Source organism: Chelonia mydas, chromosome 11 (genome assembly GCF_015237465.2).
Source record: "Chelonia mydas isolate rCheMyd1 chromosome 11, rCheMyd1.pri.v2, whole genome shotgun sequence".
Classification (NCBI taxonomy): Eukaryota; Metazoa; Chordata; order Testudines; family Cheloniidae; genus Chelonia; species Chelonia mydas.
The window spans coordinates 52,685,488-52,701,167 of record NC_051251.2 but is presented as its reverse complement, the minus strand read 5'-3'; the positions used below and the strand labels follow the sequence as shown (position 1 = coordinate 52,701,167).

Genomic DNA, 15,680 nt, shown 5'->3' with positions numbered 1-15,680 from the left:
AAATCTTTCCGTAACATGGCTGTGTGAGGCCTTTTAAACAGTGTAAAAGCTTCTGTTAGCAGTGTATTGGTTCTTGTAAAAGTATTTTACTAGGTTATTGCAAAATCCTATATGAATACAAAGTTAAAACCAAAACTATTCAAATCCATTATAATGAAAATTTTAGTATGTCCCAGTGAAATCAACAAATGTTTGCATTTTATCCACATTGTGTCTATATTATATGACATTTAATTGATATTAAAAATTATTGTGAAGATCACAGATTTGTGTGCAAAATAGGTGACTTTCAAAGTTGTTTACCTTGATCACTTACGTTTGAAAATATATACATCAGAACAGTACATATTTCCAAAGCCCGCTACAGGATTTTAGCTAAGTGATTTCTGCTAACTTTAATGAGAGGGCACAATGTCAGCTGCAACTGTACAATATAGCTGAGACACCCCCTACAGGCATTCTGTCCGGGTCAGGTTGGAGATATATTTGAGGTTCAGTGGGAAGAAGTTTGCACTGTGACTTTCCAGTCTGTGGCTCTCCCGGGGATACACAGAAGACCTCCAGGGCTGTCAAGCCAGCACCTGTCATAAACATTAAATTCATATAAAGCTCAAAGACCCAATTCTGAAAACACTGTCACACAAGAGCAGCCCCACTGAGTTCACATGCATAAAGCTAAGTATGCATGTAAGGCTCCAGGGTCCATGTATGTGGACCCCTGAGCTGAAGTCTTTTGCCTTCTGTGGGGCTGCAGGAGGGCCCAGGGATCTACTTGCACGCATTCCGTTGCAGGATCAAGGCCCATATATTTTTTAAAAGCCTTCAAGACAGCCTCTCATTTTGCCCTTCCAATTAACCGTGGGCACAAAAGATAAGACATTTAACTACTTGCTTTGAGAGCACAATCAAATAGCTACATGGTTAAATCCAACCACTTTTATCTGTAGGTGTGGACACAAAAATGCAGATGCAGCATTAGAGGCCACCTTTAAATGTCTGACCCAAAAAGTTTTTAAAAATATTTTTAAAACATGATAGAAATGAGACTATTATGACGCTCTCTGAGTTACGCTTGACATATTTTTCACACAGCAGAGCTTGCTTATCTCAGCTGTAACTCAGAGAACTCAATAGCAATTGTAATGTTAAAGGGCCTGATCCTGCAAACACAGTGACTGGTTTTCTTGCCTTTAGCTTCAGGCAATGGGTGTGGTTGGATTTTATTTACTTATGAACCCTTCCCCCGCGGCTTTCATAAGCCCATTGAGATATTTCTCTTAAAAAACAACAACAACTAAAGGTGGCTTAAACTTTGTTCCCCTTCCTTTCTGGGTTCAAGCCAGCCCAGAACAAAGGCAAACAATACTTTCTATCCAAATCATTCGGGATCCAGGAAAAAGGGCAGGCGGGGGGGAGAAAAACACAAGCTCTTGTGTTGCCCCCGTCGCATAGCAGTCGGTAGAAGTTTACAGGCTGCAGCCAACGGCTGGCGGTGGAACTGGGCCACGGCGGGCGGGTTTGCTCCGCCTTGCATGAAGTCATGGTTGAAATATGACATTCCACTTAAAGAGCGGGGGGGAAAGTTAAACCTGCAGCAGCAGGGGGAAAGCTGGCGGGCCCGATCCTGCTCCCACTGAAGGGAAGGCAACACACACACACACACACCCGGCTCCGGGATTGGTTTCCCCGCTGGGGAGGGGACTCGGAAGCGTGTGTGTGTCGCACAAAGTTGAGCGGAGCCCGGCGTTGGCGGACTCTCGCCTCCCACTGGGTGGGGAGCGGGGGAGCCTTTAAGAGAGGCTGGAAGCGCGGCGGGCAGCTCGCGTCCAGCGGCGGCTGCCCGCGGGTCCCCACCAGGAGAGCGGCAGCGCAGGCCACCCGGGGCCCTCGCCGTGCTCCCCGCCATGGGCGAGGATGGGGTGCAGGCCGAGAGGAGCGGCGCCCACGCTCCGCCGAGCTCCGAGGAGCAGCTGGAGCCCAGCCCCAGCCCGGAGCCCTCGGGCAGCCCCAGCCCGCCGCCTGCAGCGCCGGGCGAGGCGATCCGGGACGGCTCGCAGGTGAACGCCATCACCGTGCTCACGCTGCTGGACAAGCTGGTGAACATGCTGGACTCGGTGCAGGAGAAGCAGCTCAGGATGGAGCAGCGGCAGATCGAGCTGGAGGGCTCGGTGAAGGGCATCCAGGGCGACCTGAGCAAGCTGTGCAAGCACCACACCTCCACCAGCAACGCGGTCAGCAAGCTGCTGGAGAAGTCGCGCAAGGTCAGCGCGCACACCCGCGAGGTGCGGGAGCGCATGGAGCGCCAGTGCGCGCAGGTCCGGCGGCTGGAGAGCAACCACGCGCAGCTGCTGCGCCGCAACCACTTCAAGGTGCTCATCTTCCAGGTGAGTCCGGCGGGGCAGGCTGGACCCTACTGCCCCCCACCCGCCGCTCGCCTGCCTCGGCCCCGTTATCCACCCTTCCCCCGCCCGAGGGGGTGCATGGCGCCTTCCTTCCTCTCCCTCTTGCCCCTGGCCCTGGGGCAGGCCCATGGCAAGGGGCAGGTGGTTGGAGGCGCTCGGCCACCTCCGCTCTTTCTCCCATCGCCACTCCGGCCAGGGCTGGTGGAGAGCCCAGTGCCTTCATCTGCCCTCGGGCCGCTGAAGAGGCGAGGCCCGCTGCAGCGGCGGGGCTCCAAGGCGTGGCCTCTTCCCACTGCTCCCACTGTGCAGCGGAGATGAGTTCCCTTCGCTCCCTGCTGAGAAATGGCACGCACGGCGCTGTACAGAACTTCTCAACTCTTCGCCAGGCATGGACACACCCGGTCCTCGCCCTTTGTGCGATGCATGGGCTTCCCCCTAGCCATGCCTTTGCCAGACACTTCAGAGCTGCAGGTGCGCCCACCGGGAGAACACCCTACTGAATTAAATGTGTGTAACCTATGCAGTTTCCCTTGGAGCGCCATGCATTGGCCAGGGCAGTGCCGCCCCAGGGTGCGGAGCTCCATGCATTGGCCAGGGCAGTGCTGCCCAAGGCTGGCTCTTAGGAGAGACTTGGCTTTCTCATGGAAATACACTGTTCATCTCAATCTTCCTAGGGCCACACACAAAGAATGCTCAAATTCATCATCTGTAGAACACAAGTCCTTTTTACATGGATACAAATACTTTCCAGACCAGTGCTGTGGTGAACTATGCTCACTTCCCTTGTACAAAACATGCACTGTCCCCCCCATCCCCCCGCGCAATATATATTCTCTATCACTACTATTGGTGCTTAACTAGCAAGAACACTCCGATTCACTCACCCATGAAAGTAGGGGGCTCTTTATACATTTTGCATCTCTGTGCCACACCTAACACAAGTCACAGATTCATTATCATTCTGCAATACCACTTCATTATCATGCATACACACATTTTCCACTTCAGAATTACTAGCACCACATGGCCAATAAGTCTGTGTATTTTAGCATGGACAGTCTGTAACTTTTATGCATGCAACAGTTCTTAAGAAAGCATGCACAGAAAACTCTGCATTTCACCAGCCAGTTTATATTTGCTTCCCCACAGGAAGGGGAAGGAATCCATTGCTGCTGTTATGGTTTCATTGCAGCACAAGAGGAGCCTAGTGGAAACTTTCAGAGAGAGCGCATAATACAATCATTAACTCTTTGAGAGCACAACTGGGAAAAAGTAACCTTCCCATTTTGATCAAGGAAGTAGGATACTTAGAACATTAATAGTTCTTGTTGCCCTCGACAAAATGCCAACTTTGATTTTTAGGTTGACCCCAGCATATTCCGCAATCTATTAAAAACACAGTTGTAAAACTCAGCTTTCTGTTTGTCAGCCTTTCGGTGGTATGAACGAACAGTTTGCATATTTTCTCCTTTTTAAGCAATGATGTGGATTGTACACAACATGAATTTTAACCAAGTACGGGACATGCCTTTTACTTCTAAAAAGTGTCATTGAAATTTTGTTTCAGGAAAATCCCATTTGACTTCAGCTAGTTAAATGCTGAAGTGTAAATTTATCTTTTATTCTGTTAAATATCATGTTAAATTATATATTCCACTTTCATATATATACATTTTTTTTAATCAGGGTAGTACTAGATTTAAAGATTTGGCAGGCTTAATTAAACAAACCAGCCCATTCCCTTAGGAAAGACCCCACTTTGCTGCTTATTATTCTCTTGAAGCTATGTTAGTATTTTAAAGACAGATGAGGAAGAGATCATGGCACATATAGACATATATGGTCTTTTCCACCTCAAAAGCAACTAAAAAGCTGACCATGTACCAGATGTATTAAAAGAGATGCAGTACCTGGGTTTTTAAAAAGAATTTCAGATATTTTATCGAAATTTAAAATAGTACTATTTCAGGGATCAGATACTAAAAGATGGGTTTGAGATACAGAATTTAGATTTTAAACCTTTAAATTTGGGGTGGGGTTGGCTCTAAAGTTTTGATTTGATTCAGATGTTTATTATTATTTATATTACAGTAGCATCCAGAGATCTGTCAGAATCAGGGCATCATTATGCTAGGGGCTATACAATTTTTTTCAGAAAACAGACATCCCTTTCTCTAGAGAATGTGCATTCTAGGATGATGAAAAGACACAACAGGTGGAAGAAACAGACAAAAGGACAGAGTAAGGGTGAGATACTGGCTCAGTTCACTTCTTGTCTTGCTGTGCGCTGCTGGTTGTGCTTTTTAGGCATCATGGTAAAAGTTAGTCTTGAGGGATTTGAAGGAGGACAAGCCGGTGGCTTAAGAGAAATATTTGCCAAATCAAATCCTCTGAACAGTTCAGGAACCTTCAAAGTGGAGGTTTTAGCCTGGGCCTTTCTTTAATACCAGGTTCCAAAATGCATGATTGGTCACAAAAGCAAACCAAACAATGTAGCCCCATTTTTGTGAGTGACTGCAGAAGGAAATTCAGCTTGTACAGTTCCGTCACTCAAAGAGATACTTTCGTACAGAAGGGTGTTGTGTCCTAAATCTCTCTACGGATACAGAGGACCTGACTCTCCTCTCACTTACATGAACCAACCCATAGTTGACCCTAGTGTAAATCAGTGGAGCTCATCTGCTGTAAAGCTGGTGTAAATAATAGGAGAATCAGGCCTAAGGCCGTTATTTAGCAAAGAAAACAAAATCACATTTAACTTCAGTAAACGTATTGCCAAGAGAACAGAGAGACAAGGCAGGTGAGGTAATATCTTTTATTGGATCAACTTCTACTGATGGAAGGGACAAGTTTTTGAGTTTCACAGAGCTCTTCTTCAGGTCTGGGGATTGTAACTAGGGTGAATAAGCTAAATACAAGTTAGGACAAATGCTTAAGCATAAGGAGTTCACACATGCTTCAGGGAGACCATTTAGTTTAAACTGAAGTGGGCAATTGAGGGTTAGATTGATAAGCATACAGGGCACTCCATACCTGACCTCTCAATCCCCATCCTCAAAGGAAACCTGCACACCACCTTCAAAAGACAAGTTTGGAAACTGAAATTCATAGACACTAGAATTGTGCTAGATACTAAAATCCATGGACTAAGCGGAGACACTGGTCTTATGGTTCATTACAAGAATTTGTTACACACTCTGCTGCCTGCTCACCTTTAGTTGCCCACTTTATTTTAAGTGGTCTTCTACAGCATGCGTGAACCTCTGGTGCCTAACCATCTGGTCTGAGGTTAGCTCGGACACTCTGGTTACCTTCCCCAGATCAGAGAAAGTGCTCCGTGAAACTTGAAAGCTTGACCCTTCCAAAACAGAAGTTGGTCCAATAAAAGATATTACCTCACCCACCTTGTCTCTTTCTCTCGTCCTGGGAGCAACATAGACACAACAACATTGCTAAGAGATTGCAATACTACTTGTCAGTAACACAAACCAGCTATTAAAGAGAAACTTGGGTGTCTTGTGGACTGAAGTCCCAGACAAAGGTCTTCTGGCCTGTCACATTTGAGTGGCTGGTGTGGAAGAGCTGTTTGGAGAGGTTGGAATTCTCTCCCAGGAGTGAAGACGGGAGGGGCTGGGATTTTCCACCCCAGAGGCCGTGCTGTTCTCTTTGCCAGCTTGTACTCCGCTCAAGGGAGCACACTGACCACACCCTGGCAAGGATCCCAAATGTTGGTCATGATGCTTTTCTGTTGCCTTTCTTTCCTTCTGCATAAGCCTGCTAATAACTGTGTTACCTGGCTTCAGATCTCCACGAAAGCTGTACGGTGTCTTTAAGAGACATTTAATATGGAAAAGACCTATTAGTCCTCTAGACCAGGGGTGGGCAAACTTTGTATGGAGGGCCAGTTAGGGGAGTCTGCCTCCCCAAACAGCCAGGCATGGCCCAGCCCCTGCCCCTTATTCACCCCCCCCCCGGGACTCCTGCTCCATCCAACCCCCCTTGTTCCCTGATGGCCCCCTAGGGTCCCCTGCCCCATCCATCCCCCCCCCACCACTCCCTGTACCCTGACTGCCCCCCTGACCCATCCAACCCCTCCTCTCATTCCTGACTGCCCCCTGCCACTCCATCCAACCCCCCCCCCCCCAACTGCACCCCCGGGACCCCTGTCCCCATTCAACTCCCCTGTTTCCCAACCCCTATCCACACCCGCGCCCCCTGACAACCCCCCCCCCCCCAAACTCCCCTGACCTCTATCCAACCTCCCCGCTTCCTGCCTCCTTATCGCACTGCCTGGAGCACCGGTGACTGGCGTCGCGACAGCCGCACTGCCCGGCTGGAGCCAGCTATGCCACCGCATAGCACAGAGCACCGGGTCAGGCCGGGGTCTGCAGCTGCACTGCCCCAGGAGCACACAGCCCTGCCGCCAGTGCAGTGAACTGAGGCTGCCGGGGGAGCTGGGGGCTAGCCTCCCGGGCCAGGAGCTCAGGCAGGAGGGTCCCACGGGCCGTAGTTTGCCCACCTCTGCTCTAGACTGTCCCCCCAGCAAAAGAATTAAACACAGGAAAAAGCTCAAAAGGATGGATGGATTTGTGTACGACACTGGGCGAAAGGGACCTCTGGGCGAAAGAAGCAACTGCTGCTATGATACAGTATTAATATCAGATTTGTTTTGAAAATGGAATTTGGATATAGGGCAATTTTGTTTAGTTTAGGTTTTATTTTCTGCCACTTAAAAACAAATTTAACTTTCATGCTGTGCGTTTCTCATTAAGGACTCTGTCTCCTGTTTTAGAAAAACAACTTCATGTGAAAATAAAAACAAAGATTAGGGACTCAATTCTGAATTTGAGTTTGCTCCCTGTTGTTGCTTTAACAGGAGCATTGGGTGTGTAAGGAAGACATGATTGAGCTCAGGGTTTGTATTTTCGGAGGACAGGCTGTGAGTTGTTTGCATCGGATTTCCCTCAACGTATACACTCAATATGAAAACACAGTGAGAAAACTATCAATTTGCATATTTTGTATTCAAGTGTTTAGGGGTTTTTTCTCCCGAGACGTCCTGTATTGTTCCTAGTTTGCATATTTCTTTAATTGATGCCATATTTTAATGTCACATCTAAACATGTAAGGCTTTAAAAATTATTACAAATACCATAAGTGGTGCAGCAGTCTAAAACACTGAAGTGACTGTTTTTAAATCCTTGTTAAGCTTTGGCATTGTTCCTGTCTGTTTTGTTGCAACCGCATGACCAGCACGATTTTGGACTGCATGGATTCAGAACAAATTTCATGCAGTCACACATATATTAAGACAGAGTGAAGGGGGGTGATGTAGTAAAATCCAAAATAAAGAGGAATACAGACTAGTGTTTCAATAAAAATCTCTCATTTACTATTGGATGGGACAGAAAAATATGCTAAATTATAGCTAGGGGTCAGTAAAGTGGTATTCAGGTCCCTTCTAGGCACTGTAGTTAGTGAATATTTGATCCTGAAATGAAGTGAGCAGAGAAAGCCACAGGAAATTAACTATGTGTTTGCATTTTGTTGCATCAACCAACATAACAAACAGCCTTTTGAAAAAGCATCTTCATCTTCAAAAGTAAAGAAAAAAAGAAAATGGGAAAGTAAGCGAGCTATGGCTGATGTGCTGAAAACTATTAACTTATTAGAGAATTTGCCTCTACAACGTCCTGTTTGGTACTGTGCCCACATCCATTTACAAACTCAGGGCTTGTCTACACTACCGCGCGGGGTCGATCTAAGATACACAACTTCAGTTACGTGAATAGCATAGCTGAAGTCAACGTACTTAGATCTACTTATCGCGGTGTCTTCACTGCAGTGAGTCGACAGCTGACGCTCTCCTGTCAACTCTGCTCGCACTCCTCGTTTTGGTGGAGTACCAGAGTCGACGGGAGAGCGCTCAGCAGTTGATTTATCGTGTCAGACACGATAAATCAACTCCCATTGGATCAGTCGCTGCCCGCTGAGCCGGCGGGTAGTGTAGACAAGCTCTTAAAGAGCAGGTGTGGTCTGAGAAAAAGTGGAGGGAGTTAAGGCTGTTCTGACCAGTAGTAAACTTACTCGACAGAAATCTGCTCTGCATTTGGCAAAACATTCATTTAGAATATTAGATGGTTAAGCATCTAACGGCCCTCTGAAAAATAACAAGGGAGGGGGGCTTGAGAAAAGTTTTTCTGTATGTGACATGTCCTTTTATTACATAGTCTACTCTAGATGTAGCCAGTTAAATGCTCCTATCTTCCCCAACACAGCAGCTGCAGAGATGTTTGTCTTCAGTGGTGATTCTAGCCATTCCAGGGGTAGGTGATTTTAAAAAAAAAAAATTCTCACTGTTTGTTATAAATACTCACTCACATAGTTCAATTTTCATAGTACGTTATGAATGTGAGGCCTTTCCATAGCTTTTACTACAGAGGAGAAGTATATATCCCCATAAACAAGAGCCCCCAAAACGACTGCGTAAAACCTCTATGCTGACCAAGGAGCTGATCTTGCAGAAACTACTCAGGTCAAATTCCTGTTGACTTCAGTGGGAGTTCCACGCTCATGGAGCACTTGTAGGATTGTGTCCCAGCTGATGACATTAGAAACAGAATACAGAAAGGCTGCTCCTTAGCTGTGTACAGTAACGACTGATCTGGAAAAATGCAAGCCTTGTTTTAGCTTTCTAAAGGTGGGGGATGGAAGGAAGATATATTCTGATCCCATCTCAGCATTGGTTAGCATATTTCTCCTGGTTTTGATCTAGTCCAAGAGATCAGATGCTTAAATTTTATCTGGAAAAATTAATAGACGGTACTTACATGCTGGAGTTTTAAAGTGAACTACAGTCCTGCAACCTACCTAGCACAACCAAACGTAACATAATGGAATTCAGAAGGACTTCTGGGTAGACTGCAGTCAAAGTTCCTGATACCGCATTTAACAACATGCTCATAGTAATGATTTTTAAAACAGTATTAGCAACAAAGCAGATTTCATTCTAGAGATTTTATTCTATTATAATAATTTCCATTTTTGTTGTAACTGCTATCTAAGGATCCCATAATGCTTTACAGACATAAATGAGCCAAATCTCAACACCCACTGAGAGAGGAAAATACCTCCATTTTACAGGTGGAAAAACTGAGGCACAAAGGTTGATTTACACATGAAATCGGTGGCAGTGGTGCGAATACAAGCCAGACTTCCTGATTCCCACACTTGTGCTTCAGCCACAAGTACATCCCACCTCTGTAACTCTAAATGAATAATTAGCCGATTATTATGGAGCATTATAGAGGTTATGAATTTTTATCTGTACTGAAAACTGGATGTTCCAGCCTCCCCACAAATGGTTTTTAATATTAAAATAAAATGTTTATAGTAATGTTTTTAGAATTTGCAGTACTTCGATTTAACAGTTTAGAAGTGTCACTGAATTGACCTTGAACTGAGCAGTGTTGGTTCATCTCTGGATCAGACTCAGTATATGATCAATTTCATGTGAAACCATTTTGCTATATTAAGATCCCACTCATCCTTCCTCAGACAGAATTCCCAATAAAGTCAAAGGGAGTTCTATCTGAGTAAGGATGGCAGGATTTGGGCCTTTTATTTCATATAGTTCAGCTGTTAAAGCAAATCTTAATAAATCCTAGTCAATGTAATTTACAAGTGATTACAAGGTTTCAGACAATCTGTTCTATTCACATTCTTATGCTTGAATATTGGATCATACAGAATTGTACACAAAAATTCTAATTGTCCAGATTTGGAAAGAATCTGGACGGTTAGGCCAGTAAACTTGTATACTTGATGTCTTATACTTGATTCTGCAAATAGTTGTATTGGGGTCAAATGAGCAATTGTGTCTACTGAAATATGGACTATATGAGCAATCAAATTGGAGAACATTATAAATATTTGAATTGCAGTAAGGGCTTTTTTGGATCATGAAAGCTGCTGTGTTAAATAGTTGCTTTCTAGTCACCGTAAACCAAGTTAAAAATCACAAGACTATATACTGTGCCCATTTACTTACAGTGCTCAGTACCAGAACAAAATCTTTATATGTAAACATGTAGCAAGGGTGACAGTTTTATTAGGATTCCACTGTGGGAAAGGTACAGAGCATTTTGGGAGCGTCATTTGTCCAAGTTTATTGTTAGTTCAAGGTCAATAGAATAGTAAAACGTATAAATATCTCAAAAGTGTTTTCCATCCTTTTTCTTTTGTAACCTTGAAGAATATTCCTCACACACCAAGCACACTTGTTTAAAATTCTGTTCATAGGCGTATGGATAATTTGTTTCCAGGAAGGCTCTGTAGTGGACTAGCAGCAAAGGAATGTGACTTTTTATTTTAAAAAACCAAGCTGCATACAAAATGTAGTTTGGTGTTTGCAGTGCATTCATCCAGTCATTCCTGTGCAGCCTCACCAGAAATCTTAACCCCAGAGACCATTTTCTCTAGGGATCACACCCCATGCTAATGAACAGAGGTTTTGAATTGCGTATGGTATTTTTTCCCTTAAATGTTGTCTCTAGCCCACTAAGGACAGACCTGAGGCCATCACATCTGGCACGCAGCCCTTTCTATATCTAAAAGAGATGTTTTGAATTCTTTCCCCACAGTCTGTAGCTCTGAACGAGGTGACTGGGGTATCTCCTAAGCTTTGCCAAGTTAAAAATGATAAACTAAGTAATATGAATGCAGAACATGCAGCTATTACAAGGATAGGAAAAGAAATAAAGGAAGTATTGTAGGTTTGCTTGCTTTTCTGTCTTAGGACACAACCCTGCAGAAACTTACTACCTAACATAGTGTTTACTACTAGGAGATGTCCCGTTTGAACTCCTCATGGCTGCAAGCGTTGTACTCAGTAGTAACTATTTGCAGGAGGCGGCCCTTAATTTCCAGTTCCAGCTCTTTCCCCTGCTCAGCCTGCTCTTTATTTAGAGACTTCTTCTGGAATACATCCCTCCCTGGCCTTTTTTGGTTCTAAAAAATAATATGCAGCTGTTGTCCAGCTCAACTGCTTGATGCAAAGAACTACTGTTATTCCCTGGGGCATGGAACATTAGTCGCCTTTCATTTTTGCATGATTTTTCACTTTCATTTTTTTTAGACGTTTCATAGATGTTTAGTTTATATGTCCCATCCTCCATTATCCCCACCCCCCAAATAAAAAAGAAAATCAGTACCATTCCTTCAATCTTGGAAACGCAACATATTCTAATCATCATGCGCTGGATCACCTCTCCTACCATAAAACCCACAGGAGAAGGAGAAGGGAAACCTGTGCAAAGTTCTTCAGAGTTTTTCCCATGATATTCCATCCAGGGAAAGGAGAGGCTGGGTTCTGACCCACCCAGAAAGGGTTTGGGGTTAGACTTCATACAGCTGCCTGAGGAATCTGCAGGAGGCCTGTGCTACCCACGTGGAAACTCTGTGCACCCTCACTAGCTCTGGAGCACTTGTGGCTGCCCATAGGGCCTCCTTTAAAAGCCAAGCCTCTCCCCCTTCTGCTGTTTCCTCCTCTCCTCCCAGAGCTCAACCCTGCAGAGCACTGTTCCATCCAGAGGAAGTGGGGACATGGGCAGGGTGAGAGCAACGTGCCAAAGGTCTCGTCCTCGTGTGAATCAAGGTGGTCAAAATCTGGCTCCATCAAACAGTTCCAGCAGCGTTCAAGCTACTGCAATCAAAGTCCAACAGAACTAAAAATATTGGACATATTGTCTGTGGCAGTAAAACTTACTGAAATCAATGAGGCTTAACCATTTACACCAGCTAAGGATTTGGTCCATTCTTTACAAACATACTTTACCAACTTTTAGCAACCTCTCAAACACAATTAATCCTACTTTCCATGTATATTGCACTTTCCAGCTGAGGATCTCAAAACACATATTTTAAGGAAATAAGACTCGCTATACCTGTGTCATAGGTCAGCAGTATATCCCTATTTTATAGACAGGGAAACTGAAGCACAGAGAGGTTATATGACTTGCCTGAGGTCATGTGGTGAGTGTGACGGAACCAAGAATTGAACCCAAACTTCCCAGTGCTCAGTCTCATGCCTTAACCACAACCCTACCCTTTTTCTCTAGCATTAGATTTACAGCTTTGTAGTTAAACCCTTATTAGTAATATCTAATTTAAATGACAGAATAGGATTGATTCATATTCTATATCTATATATTCTGAGCCCTCTGAAACTGGAATATCACAGTTGGCCCCTCATTTGCCTCAAGCTGTACAACGGAATGGCTGAGAGGGTTTTGAGTGGCTTCTTGCTGGCTAAATATACCAAAACAATAAAAAATGCTCAGCTTCCTTCATCTCATTGTAAAAAAACAATGTAACATTGTGCAAGGTTATGCTTTGTTTATCAAATTTGTGTCCTGTGAACTATGAAACTCAAATATTGTCCTCTCTTTCAGGAGGAAAATGAGATTCCTGCCAACGTGTTTGTGAAAGAACCAGTTCCCAGTATTACAGAAGGAAAGGAAGAGTCTGTGGATGAGAACAAAACTCTGGAAGAAACCTTGCATACGGTGGAGCTGTCGTCCGATGATGAAATGCCTCATGACGAAGATGGTCTGGATGACAGCGTAGAGGAAAAAATGGGAGAATCAAGAGCTGAGAAGATAAAAAGATCAAGCCTCAAGAAAGTGGACAGCCTCAAGAAAGCATTTTCTCGCCAAAATATCGAGAAAAAGATGAACAAGATCAGCACAAAAATTGTCTCAGTTGAACGACGGGAGAAGATTAAGAAATCGCTCACTCCACATCATCAGAAATCCTCCTCCTCAAAAAGCTCCTCTTTCAAAGTGTCTCCCCTCACATTGAACATGAAGAAAGTCCATGAAGGAGAGACCCCTGCTGAAAACGAAGACAAACCAACAGAAACTACAAGCAGTGAGCAGGCAGTGAATGACGAGACCACCTCATTTACTGAGGGGCTCTCAGATATCTCACCTCCAACTTCTCTAATTGAGGAAGGCAAAGCAATAGCTGATTCTCTAGAGAAAGAAAGCAGAGAAGGGGACGCGATGATAAACAGCAACATTGAGCTCTCAATTGTTGAAGATGATGAAGAATATGGGACAGCACTAGAAGTTTCTAGCCAGAGACTGTATGATGAAAGAAACAAACCAACCAGTGGGGAAACAGAACAATCTGATGAAGAATCAACTCAAGCAGCTGTTCTCCAGATAGACCAAACTGCATAATAAATCTGAGCCGTCCTTTGTGTTCAGAAATGCAAAAAGGTTTAGCTAAGCGAAGAAGCAGTGTATATTTCTGTTACACATACAACGTATCGGGTGACAACGATTAAGTTTGTTGTTTTCTATGCAGTGCTAATGTATTGCATAGTATTGAGATGCAGAGTGAATAAGGTCTACTATGCAGGCAACCTACAAGGTGCTCCACTCCTATACTAGGTCAAGCAGCTGGTAATATTAATTTAGAGTTGCTGCAGTCAGTTGCAATTGGAGATATCAGGAAAAGAACCTGACCAGGGGAGGCAGACTGGTCAGCTGGATTTTTAAGTTAGATCAGGGAAGTGCTTGGATAGTAGTCAAGAAATATTTTTTTTCCCTCTTATTGCAGTATTTTGTAGCTGTGTAGTAGTTTTTATATAAACAATGTCACTGAACACTCTAGCTTAGCTTAGCATATCCGGGACATGGCAAGGCAAGATAATAGACTCAGTAACTGTTGTATATACACATGTATATTTTATTTTGGGCATGGCTCCATTTTACATTCTGACTAGAAGAGCAGACTATGCAAAGGGTGAAATCCTGCCTCCTGAAATCAGTGGGAGTTTTGCCATTGAGTCAGTGGGGCCAGAATTTCACCCAGAGTCTTTTGTTAGTCATTTAATAGAAACAACTGTGTTTATATGGCAAAGGGAGACATGGTTTTGTAATTTACAGCAGTTTATAGAAATAGATGACTTCAAGGATGAATGTGTAACTAGCTACAGTACTTACCGTGAGATCTTAGGTAACGCTTGGCATGTTGGCAAAAACAGTGACGGACATAGAAACAAGGGATGATGATAGAAACTTAGAGGCAATATGATGAAAGAGCAGAAGGGGAGAATGTGAAAAAGAAAAGGAAAAAAATCTCTACTGCCAGCATAAAGAATATACACTCAAATAACACAATTAAATTTCTACTTATTCCTTAGAGCAGTATATTTTCCATCTTTGCACCTGTACCTAAGAATATTTTGAAAATAGCATAACTTATCTATATAAAGACTTTCATATATGTAATGCTATACCTACAGAATAGTTACATAGTTACAGGGATGTAAGGACAATTTTTGTAAAAAGGTAAAGTTTTGTGTTTCTGGTCAGGATGTTGAAGGATAACAGTGTGTTGTGGTTTTAACTGTTTGGCAAAGAGGCCAATTTATACCGCCATGGAGTTGGACTCTCCACTAATGTTACAACTTTCACACAAAAATTACTACATTCTCAAATTACAGGTTTCAAATTGAGAAAAGGCATTAAAAATGAGGGGTTAAAGAAATTTCATTCTCTTTGAATTTTCATTCCAGCTACTTATAAATGGAAAAAAAGAAAAGGATAAAACCCTTAGTTGCCTTACATCCATGTTATTTTTATGCATTTTTGTTTGTTTTCTGTTTCCTTTTGAATACTGAATTCTTGTTACATAACATTGCACTAACATGTTGCTTCCTTCCTTGTATTTAAAATTACAAATCATTTAAAGTTTTCTAAGAAAAAAATACACATTACAATATGCTTACCAGAGATCACACGATGGACGTGAGCACTCTCTTGAACCAGTAAATCACGCTGGAAATTAGCCTGGAAGCATAGCGGATTTTAAACAGGCACTGTTAAAAGTTAAGCTCTTTATTATATAGTATCATACAAGAACTATCACCTGTAAGAAGAATGATGACATAAATCCATGCAGCTACATTATTTTGTATTAACTAAAATGTAACTCAGTTATTCAATACTTGTAACTAACTACAGATGTGATGAAGTAAATAAAAAAGAAATAATCAAACTAATACAACCATGTCAGTGTTTGGGCAAAGAAATTTTAGAGGTTGGTAAAAACAAAATTACAGACTAAACATTTACTACTTGAGTTTATGTCCCAATTACATTTATTTCTTGTTCCCTTGTTCTTATTTAGAAATCCAAGAACCATTTCTCAAATTTAACTCTTCAGATATCACCTTGCCAGATTGCTAAAGCATCTGAATATTTTCAG

The 15,680-nt window shown here is 43.3% G+C and overlaps 1 protein-coding gene across 1 annotated transcript; it reads left to right on the top strand.

Annotated features, from left to right (window-relative positions):
• The first annotated feature begins 1,534 nt into the window (after positions 1 to 1,534).
• CAVIN2 (caveolae associated protein 2) lies at positions 1,535 to 15,470 on the top strand. The gene is made up of 2 exons (XM_037912805.2): positions 1,535 to 2,384; positions 12,854 to 15,470. Exons 1-2 carry the CDS (start codon positions 1,905 to 1,907, stop codon positions 13,643 to 13,645), a joined length of 1,272 nt encoding a protein of 423 aa, XP_037768733.1. The 5' UTR covers positions 1,535 to 1,904; the 3' UTR covers positions 13,646 to 15,470.
• The last annotated feature ends 210 nt before the right edge of the window (positions 15,471 to 15,680 follow it).

Bases quoted from the DNA above. Each gene is read 5' to 3' on its own strand.
- CAVIN2 (XM_037912805.2), top strand. From the start codon at position 1,905: ATGGGCGAGGATGGGGTGCAGGCCGAGAGGAGCGGCGCCCACGCTCCG. The intron at 2,385-12,853 runs GTGAGTCCGGCG...CCTCTCTTTCAG, and splicing joins TCAAGGTGCTCATCTTCCAG to GAGGAAAATGAGATTCCTGC.